This window comes from Selaginella moellendorffii, unplaced genomic scaffold (assembly GCF_000143415.4).
Source record: "Selaginella moellendorffii unplaced genomic scaffold, v1.0 SELMOscaffold_118, whole genome shotgun sequence".
NCBI classification, from domain to species: domain Eukaryota; kingdom Viridiplantae; phylum Streptophyta; class Lycopodiopsida; order Selaginellales; family Selaginellaceae; genus Selaginella; species Selaginella moellendorffii.
The window spans coordinates 49,411-69,269 of record NW_003314379.1 but is presented as its reverse complement, the minus strand read 5'-3'; the positions used below and the strand labels follow the sequence as shown (position 1 = coordinate 69,269).

At 52.5% G+C, this 19,859-nt stretch overlaps 6 protein-coding genes across 6 annotated transcripts; 4 read left to right on the top strand and 2 right to left on the bottom strand.

Moving 5' to 3' along the window:
• The first annotated feature begins 7,129 nt into the window (after window positions 1-7,129).
• Window positions 7,130-8,629, top strand: LOC112342762. Its single transcript, XM_024665059.1, has 4 exons — window positions 7,130-7,268; window positions 7,372-7,430; window positions 7,528-8,148; window positions 8,213-8,629. Exons 1-4 carry the CDS (start codon window positions 7,130-7,132, stop codon window positions 8,627-8,629), a joined length of 1,236 nt encoding a protein of 411 aa, XP_024520827.1.
• A 1,107-nt stretch (window positions 8,630-9,736) lies between these two features.
• On the top strand, window positions 9,737-11,566 carry LOC112342761. Its single transcript, XM_024665058.1, has 2 exons — window positions 9,737-10,741; window positions 10,803-11,566. Exons 1-2 carry the CDS (start codon window positions 9,737-9,739, stop codon window positions 11,217-11,219), a joined length of 1,422 nt encoding a protein of 473 aa, XP_024520826.1. The 3' UTR covers window positions 11,220-11,566.
• A 1,652-nt stretch (window positions 11,567-13,218) lies between these two features.
• LOC112342775 lies at window positions 13,219-15,008 on the top strand. Its single transcript, XM_024665086.1, has 2 exons — window positions 13,219-14,452; window positions 14,517-15,008. The coding sequence occupies exons 1-2, from the start codon at window positions 13,421-13,423 to the stop codon at window positions 14,931-14,933; spliced, it is 1,449 nt and encodes a 482-aa protein (XP_024520854.1). The 5' UTR covers window positions 13,219-13,420; the 3' UTR covers window positions 14,934-15,008.
• A 94-nt stretch (window positions 15,009-15,102) lies between these two features.
• On the bottom strand, window positions 15,103-15,839 carry LOC9639436. The gene is made up of 2 exons (XM_002991245.2): window positions 15,578-15,839; window positions 15,103-15,527 (listed from the first exon to the last, which is right to left on the bottom strand). Exons 1-2 carry the CDS (start codon window positions 15,827-15,829, stop codon window positions 15,225-15,227), a joined length of 555 nt encoding a protein of 184 aa, XP_002991291.2. The 5' UTR covers window positions 15,830-15,839; the 3' UTR covers window positions 15,103-15,224.
• A 52-nt stretch (window positions 15,840-15,891) lies between these two features.
• On the top strand, window positions 15,892-16,939 carry LOC9639405 (phytochrome A-associated F-box protein). The gene has a single exon (XM_002991275.2). It carries the CDS (start codon window positions 15,946-15,948, stop codon window positions 16,792-16,794), a length of 849 nt encoding a protein of 282 aa, XP_002991321.1. The 5' UTR covers window positions 15,892-15,945; the 3' UTR covers window positions 16,795-16,939.
• LOC9635828 (uncharacterized TPR repeat-containing protein At1g05150) lies at window positions 16,890-19,547 on the bottom strand. Its single transcript, XM_024665057.1, has one exon. The coding sequence runs from the start codon at window positions 19,545-19,547 to the stop codon at window positions 16,890-16,892; it is 2,658 nt and encodes an 885-aa protein (XP_024520825.1).
• Between the last annotated feature and the right edge of the window lie 312 nt (window positions 19,548-19,859).

Here is a 19,859-nt window from a genome sequence, read left to right as displayed (position 1 = left end):
GGTGATGCCCTTTGGGCTGTGCAATGCACCGGCAACGTTTTCGGCGTTGATGAACCACATCTTTGTACCCTATCTGGATCGCTTCGTGGTCGTCTATATTGACGACATCCTGATCTATAGCGAGACGCTAGAGGAGCATGCCGAACACTTGGCGAAGGTGTTTGAGAAACTAAGGGAACACAAACTGTATGCTAAAGAGAGCAAATGTGACTTTGCTCAACAAGAGGTAAAGTTTCTCGGGCATGTGGTGGGCCAGGACGGGCTCAAGGTGGACCCGGAGAAGGTCCAAGCGATCCAGGAATGGGAACGACCATCGAATGTACATGAGTTGAGGGCGTTCCTGGGGCTATGCAACTACTATCGAAAGTTTATCAGACACTATTCGAGAGTAGCCCTGCCCTTAACGGACCAAACAGGAAAAGGGAAGATGGTATGGACAGCGGAATGCGAGGCGGCATTCGTCCACCTCAAAGGGAAGTTGAGGAAGGCTCCGGTGTTGGTATTACCAGACTTTGGTAAGGACTTTGAGGTAGACACGGATGCTTCGGACTTTGCGTTGGGCGCAGTTTTGAAGCAAGACAACCATCCAGTAGCGTTCTTCTCGAAGAAGCTGGACAAGGCTCAACGGAAGTGGCCTGCCCACGAGAAGGAATTGTTTGCGGTGGTCAAGGCGCTCAAGGAGTGGCGACACTACCTTGGGAGACACTTCAAGGTTTACACGGACAATGTGGCAACGAAACACTTCTTATCACAGCCCGACCTAAGGGGAAAACAAGGTCGGTGGGCCAATGCTTTGGCCGAGTTTGATTGCGAGATCCTGTACAAGCCTGGGAAGAGCAACATCGTGGCAAATGCGCTAAGTCGAAAAGCGAGCTTGAAGTTGGCGATATCTAGCGCGACAGCAACCTTCTGGGACGATGTGCGGACAGCATATGAGAACGATGGTCTAGCACAAGAAGTGTTGTTGAGGAATCTGGAGGCGCGGGAAGCTCACCAGAGAGGTGAGCTGCCAACAAAAGAGAAAATGGGCTATGCGGAACGCAACAGACTCATTTATTACAAGCAAACAAGGGTGTATGTTCCAGAAGGGGGACTAAGGAAGGTAGCTTTAGAAGAGTGTCATGACGGACCTCTAGCGGGACATAGCGGAGTGCCCAAGACGATGGGCTTACTCAAGAGGAAGTACCATTGGCCAGATATGGCTAAGGACGTCCAAGACTATGTAAAGACATGTCCAACATGTCAGCAGATCAAAGCCATGACTAAGGCTAGTGGGGGCTTGTTGCAAAGCATCCCAATTCCAGATCCTCCGTGGAAATGTCTTACGATGGACTTCATCACGGGACTACCCCCAAGCGAGGGGTTCGATGCGGTATTCGTGGTGGTGGATCGATTTTCGAATATGGCACATTTCATACCCACCACAACGGAAGTGGATGCGGAAGGTGTGGCGAAACTGTTCTTCAAACAAGTGGTTCGAGTGCGGGGAAGGCCAGAAGAGATTATCTCAGATCGAAATAAGATCTTCACTAGTAGGTTCTGGAGGACCCTCCTGGAACAGTATCGCACCAAGTTGAAATTCAGCATAGCCTATCACCCACAAACAGGTATGGGGTATTAAGTCAAGTTTGGTGGCCCTAACACTTCTCGATAGACGGACAAACGGAAAGGGTGAATAGGCAGCTGGAGGATTATTTGCGATGCTATGTCTCGGGAGACCAGACCGATTGGGTAAGTCATTTGGGACTTGCGGAAATGTGTTATAACAACTCACCACATTCGAGTATCGGGGTGAGTCCATGGGAAGTCATCAATGGGCGAGCTATTGAAGGCCCTGTGGAACTCGGCGTGGCCGAGTATCATGGAGAGCTACCCGCAGTGGAGGCATTCACGGCGGAAAGACTCAACATTTGGAATCTAGTGAGGGATTCCTTGGAACGGGCTCAACAAAGGCAAACCAAGTACGCAAACCTAAAGCGCCGAGATGTGGAATTCCAAGCTGGGGAGAAGGTGTGGCTGAACACCAAGAACCTCAGGCTACCAAGTGGGATCAGCTGAAAGTTGACCCGAAGGTAAAAATGCATGTATTCCTGTAAATGAATTGATCTTGAGTTCCTTAAGCAGGTTCACGGGGCCTTACGAGATTGAGGCACGAATCGGTAAAGTGGCTTACCGACTCCGACTTCCTCGAGAGATGGGGAAGATGCACCCAGTGTTCCATGTGAACTTACTCAAGCCGTACTTTGAGGATCCGCTTCGCAAGGACCAAGTAAGACCTTTACCTGAGGTTATCCAAGGGGAAGAGGAATACGAGGTCGAGGCCATCGCGCAAGAGCAAGCGACAAGGACGTGAGGTGAGAGAGTTCCATGTGAAGTGGAAAGGCTTTCCACACTGCGAAGCAACATGGGAACCGGAGGAGAACCTAGTGAACGTGCGAGATCTAGTGAAGGAATTTCTGCAAGGCAGAACTCTATGTACTTATGCAAAGTTCAATTAAAAATATCAATTGCAAAGTTGAGCAAGTGGCATATGTTGGGACCCGAAGGCGCGCCGAAGGTAAGCTAATTAGCATGGGTTAGCTAGGTCGACCAGGCGTAGGGAGCTACGCCCGACTCCCTGCGGGGATGTCGAATCTATAGACGTATTCTACGGAGGTTGGGTTCGAGTCCCAACCCCCTAGTAAAGCAAGGCTGGGTTCAAGTCCCGACCCCATACTAGGGCGTGGTGAGGTGAGGAGTATAGGGACACCTATATTCCGTTGTCATGGGCTCTTGGCCGGGGAGGCTAACTTAGGCACACCGCTAAGTGGGGGGATGCCCTCGGAGACATGGTCAACAAGTCGTAGGATCAAAAGAGAGATGTTCGATGTGGGCATCGAACTTCTTCTATGGGTGGTGGAGTTGTAAGGAATCAACTCGCCGAGGTGTCGTAGGCTAAAAGAACCCCGAAAGCATGACCAAAATGACAAAGAGTTCATTGGATGGGACCAAGTCGAAGATCGAGGCCAAGACCGACTCTAGGACCGAGTTCGAGATAGAGTCCGGAATCGAGTTCGAGTCCGAGTTCGAGACCGAGTTCGAGATGGAGTCCGAGATCCGAAATCGGGTCCGAGACCGAGTCCGAAGTCGAGTCCGAGGTCGGGTCCGAGATCGGGTCCGAGATCGAGTCCGAGATCGAGTCCGAGACCGAATCCGAAGTCGGATCCGAAATCGGGTCCGAGATCGAGCCAGAGACTAAGTCCAAATACTAATACAGGTCAAGGGGTGAAAGCCCAAAGCGTGCGTCTCCCAAGGGGGGGGGGGGGGGGCTGCAGGGGGTTCCAAAAGTATAGTAGGGATAGTGAGGTCCAGGAACCAATTTAGAAGGGACTCTCCAGTGGGGCTCCCAAACTGACTTGAGGTTGGGACTGGGACCGAGGGGCCTTGGGTGGGAGTGAGCATGGACTTGGTTGGTGCCGGAGGGGCCATCCAAGGAAGTGCTCAAGAGCAGCTCCCACTCCCGAAAGGGAAACCGACTGCAGTGTTCTCGGCTCATGTGGAGTGGTGCCCCACTTGAGTACCATGCGGCTCATTGGTCCTCGCCCTTCCTAGGGGCTTGGGCCTTCCTTTGGGATGGAAGTGGGGGGGTAAAGGTACCCATACCGGGCCGCTAGGCCACGGTGTTTCGCCCCGGCATCCCGAAGCAAGTGTTGCACTCAAGACTTGGGATTTAGAGGGTCCCATGATCAAGTTTTGTGGTACCAAAGGATGTTAGGAACCTGGAAGCTTGGTGTGCTTGGCTGCTTGTGCTTGCGGGGAGTGTAGCCGAACCTTAAGTCCAGTCTAACCCGGGGAGGGGGATTGGGAGTGATTTAGGAATCTGTGGATGGATGGCTAACACTCTGTTGCTCGTGCAGTGAGTAGCTGAAACCAAGTAGGAGCTGGTACCATGCAAACCTCGGCAACGACCAGGAAGTAAAATGCCCACGAAACACGTCCGATAAACGACTCCACCTACATTCAATAGGCGAGAACCTTGGCAAGGGAACTTAGCAAAAGCCAAGGCAGTGTTGGACGGATAGTCGAGGTAAACTGGCAAATTGGAAGGGAAAAATTTGTGGCTTACAAGAAATACATTTCTTACCCAAGATTCCAAAAGGTCACATAATAGCACAAAGCATGTGACTTTTTGCTCCCTCTATCACATGCATTTTTAACAAAGGGTACAACTTTGAATATTGCTGAAGTTAGAGCTAGAGCTAGAGTTGGAGCTGAAGCTGATGAATTCGATGCCAACACTAGCAAATATAGCTGGGGATAGAGAAGGATTTGATAGGGATTGAAAAAGGGATGTTGGGGAAAATTATTCCCCATGTCTCAAGCATTTTAAGGATGTTAAGGAGTGGTTCTAGGATGACCATTCATAAATGATAATTTAGTCTTTGAGAGACAGAACTATAACATGGATGGTCTAAAATTATTAATGAGACAAGGGTAAATAAACATGGCTTTAGTGTAATAGGCTCATATATTACTAATACTTTTGGGTGTCGATCATAGAATTATAAACGTTAAGCAATTGGACCAAGTGCAAAGGCTCCACAGTTGGGATCTCTTCAAACAAGAGAGTGATCTTTGTCTTTGATACCTGTCATTTCACCAAATTCATCCAGACATAAGGTAAGTTGTGAAGCTGACATCATGCCTGTTGTATGTTGTAGCATGTGTTACTCTGTAATTGCAGAAGCTCTTGAAATAGCAGCTATTGGAACAATTGGTCAAAATCAGCAAACGATCTTAAATAGTACCACTTGCATACTGGTCTTCTACTTGGAGTTTACCTTGTTGCCTAACCAGGTACGCCTGTTTCATAGCTTGAAGCAATCAGATATAAATTGGCTCTGCAAATGTTGTGCATGTACTCAGCTATCTTCCCTCATTTTCCTGATTGTTGGCTTGTCCATGGCATTAACTCCTTGGCTGCTGCAGCTGGACAGTTAATCGCAACAAAGTCTGACCACCAGGGCGTCTGAAGCCTGGTGCCTGCAGAGAACGAAGGCCATATGATAGTTTGTGGATTTAGTCGAGTCGGCCAGGTTCGTTGTGCTGTGATCCTTAACAGAATTATACGACCATTTGCCACATTGTGCAGACCAATCGTTAAAAGGTTGGTGCACCTTGTTTTCTAAGAGCCGGTTTTTAATTGTCGTGAGCAGGCATGGGCCGAGCTCCTAGAATCCGCTCTGAGATTAACCTGCGATTTTTGTCCATGACAACAGGGCCAGTGACGAGTGATTTGTCACCGTGACCAGAAAACGCTTCGAGAGGATTGTCCGAGAGAAAGAGATGGCCGCCATCACCGGATATTTCCCATAATCTCTATCCATCCATCGTATTGACAACCGAACTCAAGGAACTGCGACAACAGTCCGAGAAGCCATCGTCTTCACTCTTGCCTTGCACTGCTTTGCTTTGGTTTTGCTCCAAGAGATGTACCACTTCTCTGGTAAGCTGAACGCGAAAATAAGTGAGAAAAACAATGAAAGAACAAACACACAAAACAAATTTTACCTCTGTCAATTCTGCAAGATCTCTTGATTGAAACTCGTTTATAGTTGCTATTCCAGATGCGGGATTTGCCTAGCTAGACACAACAATGCAAAAAACCATGAGACAAGATCAAGTCTTGGCTGATTACCTCGGGTACTGCCAACTGCAAGCTCGGGAACTACCTGTATGCCGCGCTTGGCTCTCTTCACCGCCATCTCGACTATCTCATGCAGCTGCTTCCCTGTCAGCATCGAGCTCGTGTAGCACCTGCAAAGCAACGCTTTGTGGTAAGAATAAACTGGACAGTGCTAGAAACAAAACAATCCTTTCTATCTCCAAGGCGTGATCAAACACCTTAACAGTAGAGGGTGGTCCATGAGAAGAAAGATGATTCGGCGACATTCTTTGCCGACGAAGACTGTTCAAGAATAAAATCTTCGACTGGTTTATTCCAGAATCATCGAAATTGTTTATGAAGAAGATATATAGTGAAAAGAACATCCAGATTTATCTCTCGCCAATGGGCCATGGCTCAAACCAAATAGCGGATCACGGTGTACAATCACGTACGAGCTTGTTTAATTACGAAGACTGAGCTTTGTGGCCGCTGGCAATTTTTTTCTCTTTTGTGTTTCTTCAGGGATCTATCGACGGACGCAGGGTGCAATGAATCTCAAGATTGTGGCTTTCTCTCTCCGTGCCGCTACTACGAAGCGATCGATCTTCGCGCATGCTCTCTCTCGTGCTCCGCGCTCACGCTCGAGCTCTACCGATGGCTCTCGATAGAGGCCGCTTCTTCTCCACAAAAGGATCGGGCTTCTTCGATTACCTGTTGGATCCTGATCGATCTGATGATGAAGGTATCAGAGACATCTTGCATCTTGCCTCATCTAGCGTCTTTCTTGTGTTTTCTTGTTTGTAGACGACTCCGACAACAGCCCGACCTAGCGCCGGCTGCCACTGCTCCTGTTGACGATCCGGACGCTGTGGTCAGGGACAATTTCTCCCCTCCGATCCCCTTGCCAAACGAAGAAATGCCCAAGCAGGATCTCGAAGAAGGGGTAGAGGAATCCACGGACAGCGACGTCAAGAAGGAAGAAGACTCGAGCGAGGAGAAGGACGAGGAAGTGGAGGGCGCTCACGATCATGAGATTGAGCGTGACTGACGAGAGATAGGAAAGGAATGTTTCGTTTTCAATTGTCGACCGCAGCTCTTGTTACTCAGATCAAGCAATGTGTTCTTGTTGGTCGTAGAACAAATAGAACGAATATTCTTACGGCAGCATTTCACGGTGTAGCGGTCAAAACAGGGACCGCCTCCATTCATGGACATTAGCAAAGAAACCAAAGAAACCAAGAGAGATCCACTTCTGAACCACTAGAACACATAACAGAACACCCCGTGCGCTCACATTCAGCACCCACACTCCTCTCCTTCCATCCTCCCTCCCCAACCAAGAACCCTCGCTCGCCCACTTGCCACGTCAGCACTCCGTTAGGGCTTCACCAAACTGGACACCGTTATCACCAGCGTCACCTTAGCCCGTTACAACGGTGCTTGGATTTTGGTCATGGCCCAAACAAACTGCCCGCCTTTTTCATGTTGCCGACGTGGTCAGAACTTGGCTGCCACGTTCACAAGCTAGGGCTCTCTCAATGGAAAAGAGGTGCTTGGACAGTTGCTGGTGCGAATCATATCGCAACTCCTTTCGTCGCATCACTTGCATTGTTGTGCCCTGGTAAGCAAGAGGTGGAAGGATTTGACAAGGCGCATTACTCACTTCTGCCTGGATTCAACAAGCCCTACTACTGAGGAAGGGTTCATTCGCTGGTTCCATCCAGATCAGGGCAGCAACCTCCGCTACTTGGAAATCAAGCACTTCCCGCGCCTCCGAAAGAATGTGTGCTCCACTCGCTGGCTAGGAGTGGTCGGGAAAACTCTCCACTCGCTTAGCATCTGGGGCACGCAACACTAAAGTTTGAAGACTTTTGGTCCAGCATCTCGGCGTGCCAGGAGCTGCGCTGCCTCCACAGCTATGCCGATGTTGGCACCACCATGACTCCATCTTCTGCGAGATCAGGAAGACAAACTTCACCGTTTCTGCCGTCCAGCAGCTCCTCGACCAGTGCAACTCCCTCGTCTACTTGTGGCTGGGAACGCTTGTGATGGACGCGCCCGGTACTAATCCTCTCAGCAGCCATAGCCTCGATTGCCTGGAGATTGACGACTGCAGTGGTGGTGGCACCGCGAACGTAGTTCTAGCCATTGAAATGCCTAAGCTCCGCTGGCTCTTCATCACCTCGGTGTCGATGCCGTGCGTGGAGCTGAGGCCATCTACATGCAATGTCGAGTGGCTGCGGATGCATGGACGTGTGCGGTACCGGGGCCTGTGCCACTCGTCGAACAAGCTAAGATCCATCACGCTCGGGAACTCCTTCCAGAATCCCGCCAACGTGATGGAGCGTGTCTTGCCATTGCTGCAGATCTTGGGTGGCGTCAAGGATCTGAGCGTGCTTGTGGGGGATCATGACTTCCAGCCTCGCTCCTTCAACCTCGCTGCCCTTCTGGAGCTCTTCCAGGGACTCGAGGTCGTGAGAATCGCTCGGTCTAGCATCAAGGTATGCATATACTTTCTAGCAGATTGATAGTCGTCCTTGACGATGATTGATCTGGTATCTATAGGCACTGAGCCTGGACGAGTGGAGCAACAGGAAAGCGCCCTTGGTTGTGCACATTGAGACGGCGTACAGGAGTGAGATAGGCGGCTCCTGGGAGGCCGACGACGTCGAGTTTGTGTGGGAGCTCCTGAGCAGCAGCGATTGCGTGAGGCTGCTCGATCTGACAGGCTTCGTCTACTCGAATGAGCCTCCCGATTTCCAGCCGCAGGTCCCTGCCGCGTTTGAGGAGCTCTCGCAAGCTTTCCCTGGCCGTGTCAAGCTGCATCCGTTGCTCTTTGATCTGCATCCAAAGTGTGGGATGCTGACGCGCGCCTTTGCAACTAGAGTGAAGGCCGAGCCCCCCTACACAGCGATCCAGCACTGGTGCAAACGCATGCACTCGATGGAAACGCCCGCGATCGAGAGCTGCGCTTGGCAGTAAGTTCCTAAGGTTACATATGTTCGAGAGGTTATAATCGTCGGGTGCTGTGAATCTTGGGACGGAGGTGTGTCGATGGAGCTTGTTCATACCAAGGAAGTGGCCACGACTTTCAGGTACTACGCTAGAACTTTTTCTTTACGTGACATAGAACAACGCTGGTTCTTGTTTTCCAGACTTGGAGGTCCAGAAAGAGTTCGGACTCGCTGCTCGCCTTGCCGACATTGGGGAGCACCACCATTGCTGGAGATACGCACTGGAATGCGCGTGGAGTCCCTTGTTTGATCCGCTGGCCGGAAAGTCCGGGCTCGACTACTCGTGCAAGGATAACCGGCCGCAGCACCTGGGAAGGCGAGGCTGCCATCGAACAGCCATGGAGTTTTGCAATCACTCGATCTAAGCGATCCCACTTGCGACATCGACTACTACGCTTTGAGAGCGTGGCAATACTCGTGGCTGAAGGCTTTCGTGGAGAGTCATGGCTCTCCTCCCAAACTTTTCCTTCTCGCTTCTCGAGCAGAAGGAAGAGGCAGCTTCAAATCCAAGCAACGAAACAGTCCCGGCCTCGGCTCTCCTGCAGCATGCTCAGATGCTTCATCCATCGGTGCTGAGCAAGATTGTCGCGCGAGCTCCGATTAAGGAGGATGCAGCGTGGAGGAAAGTGCTCAAGCACCGGCATCTACATCGAGAAGAATTATATCACTGGCTGAAAGACCTGCACTGGCCGCGAGGGGTGGAGAGTCTGCTTGTACTCGAGCGGAAGCGTTCCAAGCTGACCACAACGATTGTGTCACCAGTTTTGCCCGCCAAAATCTTTACTTATTTTCAGGTATCAGTATCTTTCAGAGTTCTCCTCCCAGTGAAGAAGCTGGTGTAGCAGGAGGACGAAATGTGGAGGTTCATTTGGACGTTCCTTTGGTAGATCGGAAGGCGCTTGCTGTTTTCGTGGAGTCCGTCTTGCCATGGATTGGGTGACAGTGATTAGGTAATTGTGAGAAAGAACAATTAAAATAACACAATGATGATTCATTCTTAAATGCCAGCTCAGCAATGACGTGGCAAGACTAAAGCTGCCACATCTGCTGGATTGAGCCTAGGGTTCTTCACTCGATGGCTAGCAGCATCAAGGAGCAGTGGAGGCGGTTGGATGATCTCCCGGATGAGTTGCTAGTGCGGATCATATCACGACTACTCTCCTCGCGTCACCTGCATTGCTGTTCCCTGGTAAGCAAGAGGTGGAAGGATTTGGCAAGGTGTGTCACTCACTTCTGCCTGGATTCGTCAAACTCATCCGCTGAGGAAGGACTCATCCGCTGGTTCCATCCAGATCATGGCAACAATCTCCGCTACCTGGACATCACTCGCTTCCCTTGCTACCGCAAGAATGTGAGCTCCACTCGCTGGCTACAGGTGCTCGGGAAAACGCTCCACTCGCTACGCATGCGCGGCCTGCCAAACCAAAAGTTTGAAGACTTTTGGTCCAGCCTCTCTGAATGTCACGAGCTGCGCTGCCTCCACATCTACGCCAACGTTGGCACCGCGTTGCCGCCAACTATGGCTCTCCGCAACCTGCTCTACTGCGTCATCTTCGTCACAGTCTTGGACGTCTCTGCCGTGCAGCAGCTCCTCGAGGAGTGTCCCTCGCTCATCTTCTTCTGCCTGGGGAGTATGGCAGTGCCGGAGGAATCACACGTAGAGCTTCTCAAGAGCAGCAGCCTCGACTGTTTGGAGATTCGAAGTCGCTGTGGCGGCGCTGCCACCATTGCCATTGACATGCCCAAGCTCCGGTGGCTCACTGTCAGCTCAGGGCCGTGCGTGGAGCTGCGGCCCTCGACATGCAACATCGAGTGGGTGCAGTTGCATGGACGTGTTCGCCACCAGGGACTGTGTCACTCATTGAACAAGTTGAAGTCGATCACGCTCAGCAACTCCTTCCGGAGCCCCGCCAATGTGCTGGAGCGTGTGTTGCCATTGGTGCCAAGCTTGGGTGGCGTCAAGGAGTTGAGCTTGCTTGTGGGGGATCACGACTTCCAGCCTCGCTCCTTTAAGCTCGCAGTCTTTCTAGAGCTCTTCCATGGACTTGAGGTCTTGAGAATTGCTCGTACAAGCATCAAGATAAGTTGATTCGTGTTTAACTCACTGTCACTGATTCGCTTATGTTTTTCTTTCTTTGCAGGCGCTGAGCCTGGACGAGTGGAGCAGCAGACAATCGCCCTTGATGGTGTTCATCGAGGCAGCATTCAGGAGCGAGAGTGGTGGCATCTGGGAGAGCGACGACATAGATTTTCTGTGGGAACTCATGAGGAGCAGCGAGTGCGTGAGGCTGCTCGATTTGAGAGGCTTCGTCTACAGGTATGAGCCTCCTGACTTCCGGCCACAAGTTCCTGCCGCTTTTGAGGTGCTCTCGCAAGCTTTTCCTGGTCGTATCAAGGTACATCCGTTGCTCTTTGATGTGCCTGCGCAGTGTCGGATGCTGTGGCGCACCCAGGAGGCTAGATTCAAGTCGGAGCCTCCATACACAGCAATCCAGCACTGGTGCAAACACATGCATTCTATGGAAACATTCGCATTTGAAGGCTGTGCTTGGCAGTGACAACAAAACTTAAGAACTTTCAACCTGAAAACAACATATGAAACTATCAAGGCTCGGAGAACTTTTAGGATCGCAGGATGCCTGAGTGGAAGGCTTGCTGGTATTGTCTCACGATTGCTCCAAGAACTTTGTGTGTCATGACGCTGCCATCGTCCTTGTCACGCATTCTGGGCTGGCCTCCAAAGAGATGAAAGATAAGACACATCAGTGAAGAACGCGTTCCTGACTTAGACTCGACGTCGGGAACTGTATTCTTGATTATCTTTTTTGCCTACAAACGTACTTTGTGAGTGAACCAGTGGCTCATTCACAAGTATAAAAAGATTCAGGCCACAAGCAAGGATCAATACAAATATTTTTAGTTTTGCTTAATACCACTTTATTAAAAAGAAAAACAAGAAATCTTATCACAAGCTCTCACGCTAGCACTAGTAGTACGTAACACGTACTTTGTGAATGAACCAGTGGCTCACTCACAAGTATAAAAAGATTCAGGCCACAATCAAGGATCAATACACTCGCAAATATAAAAAGGTTCAGGTCACAATGAAGGATCAATACAAGGATTTTTAGTTTCGCTTAATACCAAAAAGAAAAACAAGAAATCTTATCACAAATCTCTCATAAGAATATTCTGGCCACAATCAACGATGAAATACAAGGATTTTTAATATCGCTTAATACCACTTCATTAAAAAGAAAAACAAGAAATCTTATCACAAGTAGTACGTAACATGTACTTTGTAGTGGCTCATTCACAAGTATAAAAAGATTCTGGACTATCAAGGATGAAATACAAGGATTTTTAGTATCGCTTAATACCACTTTATTAAAAGAAAAACAATAAATCTTATCACAAATCTCTCACGCTAGCACTAGTAGTACATAACACGTACTTTGTGAATGTTCTTTTTTCTTTTAATAAAGTGGTATTAAGTGATACTAAAAATCTGGCAAGAATCTCTTTATACTTGTGAATGAGCCACTGGTTCACCTTATTGTTATTAAAAGAAAACAAGAAAACTAGATTATGATGAGCGTAACCTTTTTGATCTCACGCTCTAGCACTAGTACGTGTGAATGAGCCAGTGGCCATCATAAAAAAATCTGGCCACGGCCATTCATCCCTCTTGTTTCTCTCTGTTGCGTTGCGATCGATCGAGCACAATGGCTCTCAAGATGCTCACATTCTCCCTGCGTTGTGCTCGTGCTGCTGCTACCAAGCGGATCGTCTTCGCTGGCTCTCATGCAACAATCGCTCCCCACAATCACGTTGGCGCTCCACCCTCTTCGATACTTCTTGATCGCCATCGCCGATTCCTGTCCACGAAGAGCAAAGGCTCTGGGATAGTCGACTTCTTGCTGGATCCGGACAACGAAGACGAAATCTTGGCTTTCCTAGTCTTTCCATTTGTGCTGTTTGTTTTGTAGAGGACGGGGGGGATGAAGAAGAAGAGCGCGATCAGGCAGCCCCTCCAGCCCCTCCTGTTGACGATCCAAAGGCCAGAGTGGGTGACAACTTCTCGATGGAGGAGCAGATGGAGGAGCAGGATGAGGAAATCGCCCAGGAATCCACCGGCACCAAGGAGGAAGAAGAAGACACCGATTCGAAGGAGCACGATCAGAAGCCCGCTGGAAGCGAGGAAGAGGTGAATAAACCGACTCACCGTGAGTGATGAACGGGAGAAAGGCTCGATCTTTCTTTTGTAACACGATCGGAGCGAAGCAATGCACTTTTTTGTTCTTACAATTGCTAGCGTGTCTGCCAACGTGGCTGCCACGGAGCGGCTTCTGGCTGTATGGCGACGCGCGGAATCCCGCGCTCCACGCCCACATCCTGCGTAGCACTCTACCTCGCCAACATGATTCCAGAGAAAATATCCATAAGCTAGGTACTTGGTGCCCCACAGACTTCGTTGCGTTAGACCTTAATCTTCAAGGTATTTTCTTTGTTTCTCTAAACTTGAAACGAATGATCACCAGGTGCTAGTAGAGAGGACCTTGTTCTAGATTTCTGAATTTAATATTAATACAATACTTTAAATCTCGTGATATTGTAAGTCACCTCCAAATACTTCTCCAAACTTTTGCCCGTTTTCATTGTGAGGAAGCTTGTGTGCTCGCTGTCATTCCTCACCTCTCCAGTGATTATCGACGTGTCTGCCACGTGTGCAACGCACAGCCTAGGGTTTCTTCACTCGATGGCTAGCAGCATCAAGGAGCAGCGGAGGCGGTTGGATGATCTCCCAGATGAGTTGCTAGTGCGGATCATATCTCGACTCCTCTCCTCGCATCACTTGCATTGCTGTGCCCTGGTAAGCAAGAGGTGGAAGGATTTGGCGAGGCGGGTCACTCACTTCTGCCTGGATTCGTCAAGCCCTGCGGCTGAGGAGGGACTCGTCCGCTGGTTCCATCCAGATCAGGGTAGCAACCTCCACTTCTTGGAAATCAAGCGCTTCCCACGCGTCCGAAAGAATGTGTGCTCCACTCGCTGGCTAGGAGTGGTCGGGAAAACTGTCCACTCGCTTAGCATCTGGGGCACAGCAAGGCTAAAGTTTGAAGACTTTTGGTCCAGCGTCTCGGCGTGCCAGGAGCTGCGCTGCCTCCACATCTATGCCGATGTTGGCACCACCATGACTCCACCGCCGCTGCTCAATCTCCTCTTCTGCGACATCAGGAGGACAAGCTTCACTGTTTCTGCCATGCAGCAGCTCCTCAACCAGTGCACCTCCCTCGTCTACTTGTGGCTGGGAACGCTCGTGACGGACCCGCCCGGTACTTCTCCTCTCAGCAGCCACAGCCTCGATTGCCTGGAGATAGACGACTGCGGTGGTGGCGGTGGTGGCGATGGTGGCGGTGGTGCCAACGTTGTTCTAGCCATTGACATGCCCAAGCTCCGCTGGCTCTTCATCAGCTCGGTCTCCATGCCGTGCGTGGAGCTGCGGCCGTCTACCTGGAACGTTGAGTGGGTGTGGTTGCATGGACGTGTGCGATACTCGGGTTTGAGCCACTCGTCGAACAAGCTAAGGTCAATCACGCTCGGGAACTCCTTCCGGAACTCCGCCAACGTGATGGAGCGTGTCTTGCCATTGCTGCCGATCTTGGGTGGCGTGAAGGATCTGAGCGTGCTTGTGGGGGATCATGACTTCCAGCCTCGCTCCTTCAACCTCGCTGCCCTTCTGGAGCTCTTCCAGGGACTCGAGGTCGTGAGAATCGCTCGGTCTAGCATCAAGGTATGCATATACTTTCTAGCAGATTGATAGTCGTCCTTGACGATGATTGATCTGGTATCTATAGGCACTGAGCCTGGACGAGTGGAGCAACAGGAAGGCGCCCTTGGTTGTGCACATTGAGACGGCGTACAGGAGTGAGATAGGCGGCTCCTGGGAGGCCGACGACGTCGAGTTTGTGTGGGAGCTCCTGAGCAGCAGCGATTGCGTGAGGCTGCTCGATCTGACAGGCTTCGTCTACTCGAATGAGCCTCCCGATTTCCAGCCGCAGGTCCCTGCCGCGTTTGAGGAGCTCTCGCAAGCTTTCCCTGGCCGTGTCAAGCTGCATCCGTTGCTCTTTGATCTGCATCCAAAGTGTGGGATGCTGACGCGCGCCTTTGCAACTAGAGTGAAGGCCGAGCCCCCCTACACAGCGATCCAGCACTGGTGCAAACGCATGCACTCGATGGAAACGCCCGCGATCGAGAGCTGCGCCTGGCAGTAAGTTCCAAAGCTTGCGAGCTTGGTGTGTAACTTATCCTTTTTTATTCGAGAAACCGTGTTTGTTCGCGCTGGATACTGTGCCATGCTATCAAGGGACAGTCCAAGCGAGGATTAAATGCGAACTACGAGAGGAGCTACTGCCGAGGTATCGAGAAGGTATAATCATCGGGTGCTGTGAATCTTTTGGCTGTTAACTGTTATCAATCAATCTCTAGAGAGACACCAAAATGTACAGTGCCCAGGATTGACAAATCCGGGTTGTGGAAGAATTTGCCATGGTCGCTCGCGTTTGCTAGCATCTGAGGCAATTGCAAGTGACTGGAACGAAGGAGCAGTGGCCGAAGGAGAGGCCGGGAGCGAAGCAATCGATCCGGTAGCAGCAGGCGGTGTAGTAGCAGTAGCGCCGGGTGTTGTCGCTACAGCACTTACAGGGCGCGCATTCTCGAAACAATCCTAGCTTCCTCCTAGCCGGCGTCACAAATCTGGTCGAGTTGTGGCTTACAGGCTCGTGGGACTGCAATGTGGTGAGGTCCGGCGCTGGATCTTCCCACGAAGACGGTATAGCCAATCGCCTACCACTTTCATCCGAGTGATCCTGCAATGCTAGAGAGATTGATTGGTGTGCTCGTCAAACCGAGAACTTACCACCACTTCCGGAAGCGAGATGGATTGTGGAAGAGCGATGGAGAGGAGGAGCAGCGATTGGAAGACGATCATCGCCGTGATATCCATGGTGGAGGAGATTGGAGATAGAACAAAAAAAAGTATAAAAGAAGAAGAGGAAGAGGAGGAAGAGGAGGAAGAGGAGATAGCTATGGCCGATCCTTCAACTGTCAATAGCATAGCGTTTCCAGCTGGCATTTGCTGCTGGGTGGAAGAATGGACAAGGTGAGGCATGTGGGCATTCAAGACAAGTTTTTGGACGTAATCGCACAGCCACTCGTTAGCGACTTACGTACTTTCCACGATTAGGGTTTATACGCTAGGCTAGGAGGTCTCGCGCTCGCGGAGCTATGGCGGCGGCATCGGGCAGCGGCGATGGAGGAGGAGGCGCCGCCGTGCTGCTGAGCCGCTTGTCCGAGGATCTCCTGGTCAACATTTTCTCGCGGATGGAGGAGGATCCGCGGCATTTGGCGGTGCTGGCGTGCGTGTGCCGGCGATTTGGGTACGTGATTCGGAGCTTTTGCTGGCGGAATCAGTGCATGAGGGCGCTGCCCACCATCGTGCCCGAGGTGCTGGAGCACGGCCAGGCCCGCCAGGATCACCAGGACCAGCTGGGAGAGCCCGCCGGGGGATGGGCGACTCTGTTTAGGATCTTGGTTTGCTGCCCGGGCCTCGACAGCGCTGGGGTGCTGCTAGATAGCTGGGATTTTGGGCTGGAAAGAGAGCTCGCTGGTGGCGATGACGATCACACCAGGAATGGTGACGAGCATCGATCGAAGAAGCGGATCAAGCTTGTTGGAGCTGGGCCTCACGTAGCTTCCGGATCGCCCACATTCTCGAGAGAGCTGGGAAACAAGCTGCTGGCTAGCCGGTTCCGGACGGACAGCCTCTACCTCTGCGACTGGCCGGGGTGTGTCCATTCGGAGGAGCGACGGAAGTACAAGCTCTTTCGTGGGATCTTCAAGGACTTCAAGGCGTCACAGGTGTGTCGGAACTTGCGAGATCTCAAGGCCAAGAAGACTGGCGAGAGCTGTGCGTTTTGCTTGGCGCCATCAATGTGGGATATGGTGACGAGCTTCTGCTTGAGACGATCGCTCGAGTATCACGACGATGGCGAGCCTGTGGTCCGAGCTTATGTCTGCGAGAATGGACACGTCTGTGGTGCCTGGACGGACCAGCCAGCGTCTTACGTCCTGTAAGATCTTCCAGGCGCGCGGCCAGAGCGGAAGGGCAGTGCATATAAACGTTCTTCTATAGATGGTGATGCTTGACAATAGTCTCTCTTCAAAGAAATCTACGCGAACTTCGGCACTTTAGAGCCGAAGAGCAGCAGCTTCTCCTTGATGGCGTCGGCCTCGCTTCCATACTCCTTGAAGCAGAAGTACTCTTCGTGGAGCATGTCCGGGGGGACTTTGCCTTCGCTGTAACAAACGGAGCACAGGTTGAAGTTGGCGCTTACCTCTCGGAAGCGGGGGCCAACGATCTCGTAGCTGCAAACCGAACAGTTGATCCCGTTGTGCCGGCTCCGGTCTCGACTCTCGAGCCTCACCAGCGTCTCGAGGATGTTGCTGAAGGACAAGTCGGACGACTCCTCGAACATGTCCAGGAACTCGGGGAAGGAGAGGGTGGTGTTGTCATCCTCGCCTCGAACCTCCCAGAGCTGGTCGTCCGTGGGACGTGCATGGAGCGGCATGTAGACGGACTTGAGCTTCTTGAAGTAGGCCTTGGCGTCGGCTCGACTTATCTCGGCTCCCAGCTTCTTGGAGGACGTCCGGCTCCTCCACACCAGCGAGTCGAACGCCACGCGCTTCCGCCGCTCCAGTGCTCCGGAACAGATTGGTGCCAGGACCGCCAGGAACATCCCCGGGTCGACTCTGCCGGTTCCTTTCTTGTCGAGGATGGCGAGCGCTCGCTCGTTGAGGCTCTTGATGGTGCCTTGGAAGGTCTGCGGCGAGAGGAAGGGGAGGAGCTTGTTGCGGACGAGTTTCTCGACGTCGGCCTTGCGCATGGATCTGTAGGACGAGGTGGTGCTCTGCTGCGATAGCGGGAGCTTGGGATCGTCCAGGATCTCCTTGGTGAGCAGCGAGACGTTGCAGCGGTTGAAGCGGGTGTGCCTCTGGAAGGCTCTCATCTCCAGCGCGCAGCGCATGAGCAGGCTTGGCGTGGTCTTGGCGCTGCTCCTCAGGAACCTCGAGTGATCCACGAGAGGGATGGCGGACTGCTGGAGTGGAGCGCACTGGATGACGGGGCTGTGATCTTGCTGCTGCTGGAGCTTGTCACCACCACCACCATCACCGCTGTGGATCAAGATGTTGAGCTCGCCGGGGTTCCTCTGCAAGTAGCGCAGGTGTTTCATCTCGTCGAAGATTTCCACTCGGTTGGTCAGCTTGAAAGCCTGCTTCATGGACTCCACCGCGTGTTCTACGTCCGCCATCCCGAGCAGCGACACGGCCTTGTTGAGATGCGCTTGCCAGTGCGTGGGATCCAACGCGATGACGCTCGAGTAGGCCTCTGCCGCCTGCGAGAAGCTACCACTGTCGCGCAGGCATCCGCCCAAGTTGTAGAGCGCGTCAGTGTGGCTGGGCTGGAGCTGGATGGCGGCATGGAACTCGGCTACGGCCTTGTCCGAGTCGCCGGCGGCATGCAGCACGGACCCGAGGTCGCAGTGCGCGTCGGCGTAGTCGGGCTTGATGGAGATGGCCTCGCGGAGTGCCTTCTCCGCCGCGCGGTACTCCCCGACGCCCAGCAGTGCGCTGCCCAGGAGCTTGAGCGCGCGGTAGTGTGCCGGGCTGAGGATGGCGGCCTCGCGGTAGTGCTCGCAAGCGCCCAGGAGCATCCCTTGCCCCTCGAGCGCGATGCCCAAGTTGACGTGAATCTGTGGCAGCAGCGCGCACCACAGCGGGCCATTGCTGTGCGCGGCCTCGAGCGCGAGGGAGTAGGATTCCACCGCGTCGTGGAAGCGCGCGGTGGAGCACAGGCTGTTGCCCGACCGGAAGTAGGGGCGGACGTCGGTGGGGCGGAGCTCGATTGCGCGCTTGAATCGGGCCAGCGCCTCGTCAAAGAAGGCGTGATCGAAGAGCGTCCGGCCCATGGCCATGTGTGCGTCGAAGGCCTCGTCCTGGGTCCTCGAGCAGTCGGCGCGCTCGCACAGCTCCGCCAGGCAGCGTTGGAACGAGGAGAGATCGGTGGCGGTGAGAAGCGCGGATTTCCTGGCGTCGGATGATCGGCGGGGGCCGATCTTTGCCTCGGCTCGCCGGACCAGCGTGTCGAGATCTTCCACGATGTGCCAGGTATCCGCGTAGACGATGCCGTTGTTGGGCGATGCTGTCCAGGATGGCGGCCATGGCCCGGCCATGGCCTTCTTGCTCTTGCTCCATGTATCCGACGATGCGTTGGAGGCTTTCCTTCTCGGGGGCGTCACCGATGGAGATCGATGTGGTAGCAAGCATGGCGATGATCGTACTGGATGATCTTCTTCTTGCTGCTCTCCTTCGCTGGAGTCGTGGTGATCGTCATCGTGATCGCCATCGTCGACGCTGGTGGCGATCGTTGCTGCGACTGGATTTGGAGGTGGTGGCGGAGGAGGATCGTCCACCTCGCCGTCGCCATCTTCGATGGTGTGCTGCTCTTCGTCGTCCAGCGTGAGGCCGAGAGCTTCGAAGTCGCGGTCGATGTCCCCGGCGCCATCGTTGTAAGTCCGGAGGAGTCCGTCCTGGCGGAGGCCCTTGTCCCCCGCGATGAACTCTCCATAGCTACGGAACACCTCGTTGAGGATGGCGTTGATCTGTGCGTCCGTGAACTTGACGCGGGGATTCACGCCCATCACCAGCGCCGCCATCTCCTGCCGGTTGAGGTAGCCGTCACCATTGGCGTCGAAGAGCTTGAAGATCTTCTCCACCTTGTGGAGGCGCGAGTCGGGATCGAATGGGTTGTGCCCGACCATCCCAGGCATCCTTGCTCCTCCTCCTCCTCCTCCTACAACAATGCAATGCAATGCTACTACCTCTCTCGATCTGTAAGATCACTTCCTCCTGAGATCTAGTGGTGCTCTTGGTGTTCTTCCTTCCAAACTTCTCCACCTTTGGTAACATAATATCATACCTGGTGGACGCAGTAACTTTGTAGTGGAAAAATTTGGTTGATTCATGTGAATTCGCAGGTGAGATGGCAGCAGCAGGGGAGGAAAGTGTGTGTGCCTGTCACAAAGCTGATGAGTGTCAGCCATGGTGTTGAATTTAATTTCTATAGCCATGTACACACTGAA

What these genes read in the sequence shown, in the direction of transcription:
- LOC112342762 (XM_024665059.1), top strand. Translation starts at nt 7,130, where the DNA reads ATGTTGCCGACGTGGTCAGAACTTGGCTGCCACGTTCACAAGCTAGGG. An exon ending in ACTTGCATTGTTGTGCCCTG is followed by an intron (nt 7,269 to 7,371) that starts GTAAGCAAGAGG and finishes GGTTCCATCCAG; the next exon opens with ATCAGGGCAGCAACCTCCGC. An exon ending in TCCCGCGCCTCCGAAAGAAT is followed by an intron (nt 7,431 to 7,527) that starts GTGTGCTCCACT and finishes CTTTTGGTCCAG; the next exon opens with CATCTCGGCGTGCCAGGAGC.
- LOC112342761 (XM_024665058.1), top strand. Translation starts at nt 9,737, where the DNA reads ATGGCTAGCAGCATCAAGGAGCAGTGGAGGCGGTTGGATGATCTCCCG. An exon ending in TTGCTCGTACAAGCATCAAG is followed by an intron (nt 10,742 to 10,802) that starts ATAAGTTGATTC and finishes CTTTCTTTGCAG; the next exon opens with GCGCTGAGCCTGGACGAGTG.
- LOC112342775 (XM_024665086.1), top strand. Translation starts at nt 13,421, where the DNA reads ATGGCTAGCAGCATCAAGGAGCAGCGGAGGCGGTTGGATGATCTCCCA. An exon ending in TCGCTCGGTCTAGCATCAAG is followed by an intron (nt 14,453 to 14,516) that starts GTATGCATATAC and finishes TGGTATCTATAG; the next exon opens with GCACTGAGCCTGGACGAGTG.
- LOC9639436 (XM_002991245.2), bottom strand. Translation starts at nt 15,829, where the DNA reads ATGCCTCACCTTGTCCATTCTTCCACCCAGCAGCAAATGCCAGCTGGA. An exon ending in TCTCGCTTCCGGAAGTGGTG is followed by an intron (nt 15,528 to 15,577) that starts GTAAGTTCTCGG and finishes CTAGCATTGCAG; the next exon opens with GATCACTCGGATGAAAGTGG.
- LOC9639405 (XM_002991275.2), top strand. Translation starts at nt 15,946, where the DNA reads ATGGCGGCGGCATCGGGCAGCGGCGATGGAGGAGGAGGCGCCGCCGTG.
- LOC9635828 (XM_024665057.1), bottom strand. Translation starts at nt 19,547, where the DNA reads ATGCCTGGGATGGTCGGGCACAACCCATTCGATCCCGACTCGCGCCTC.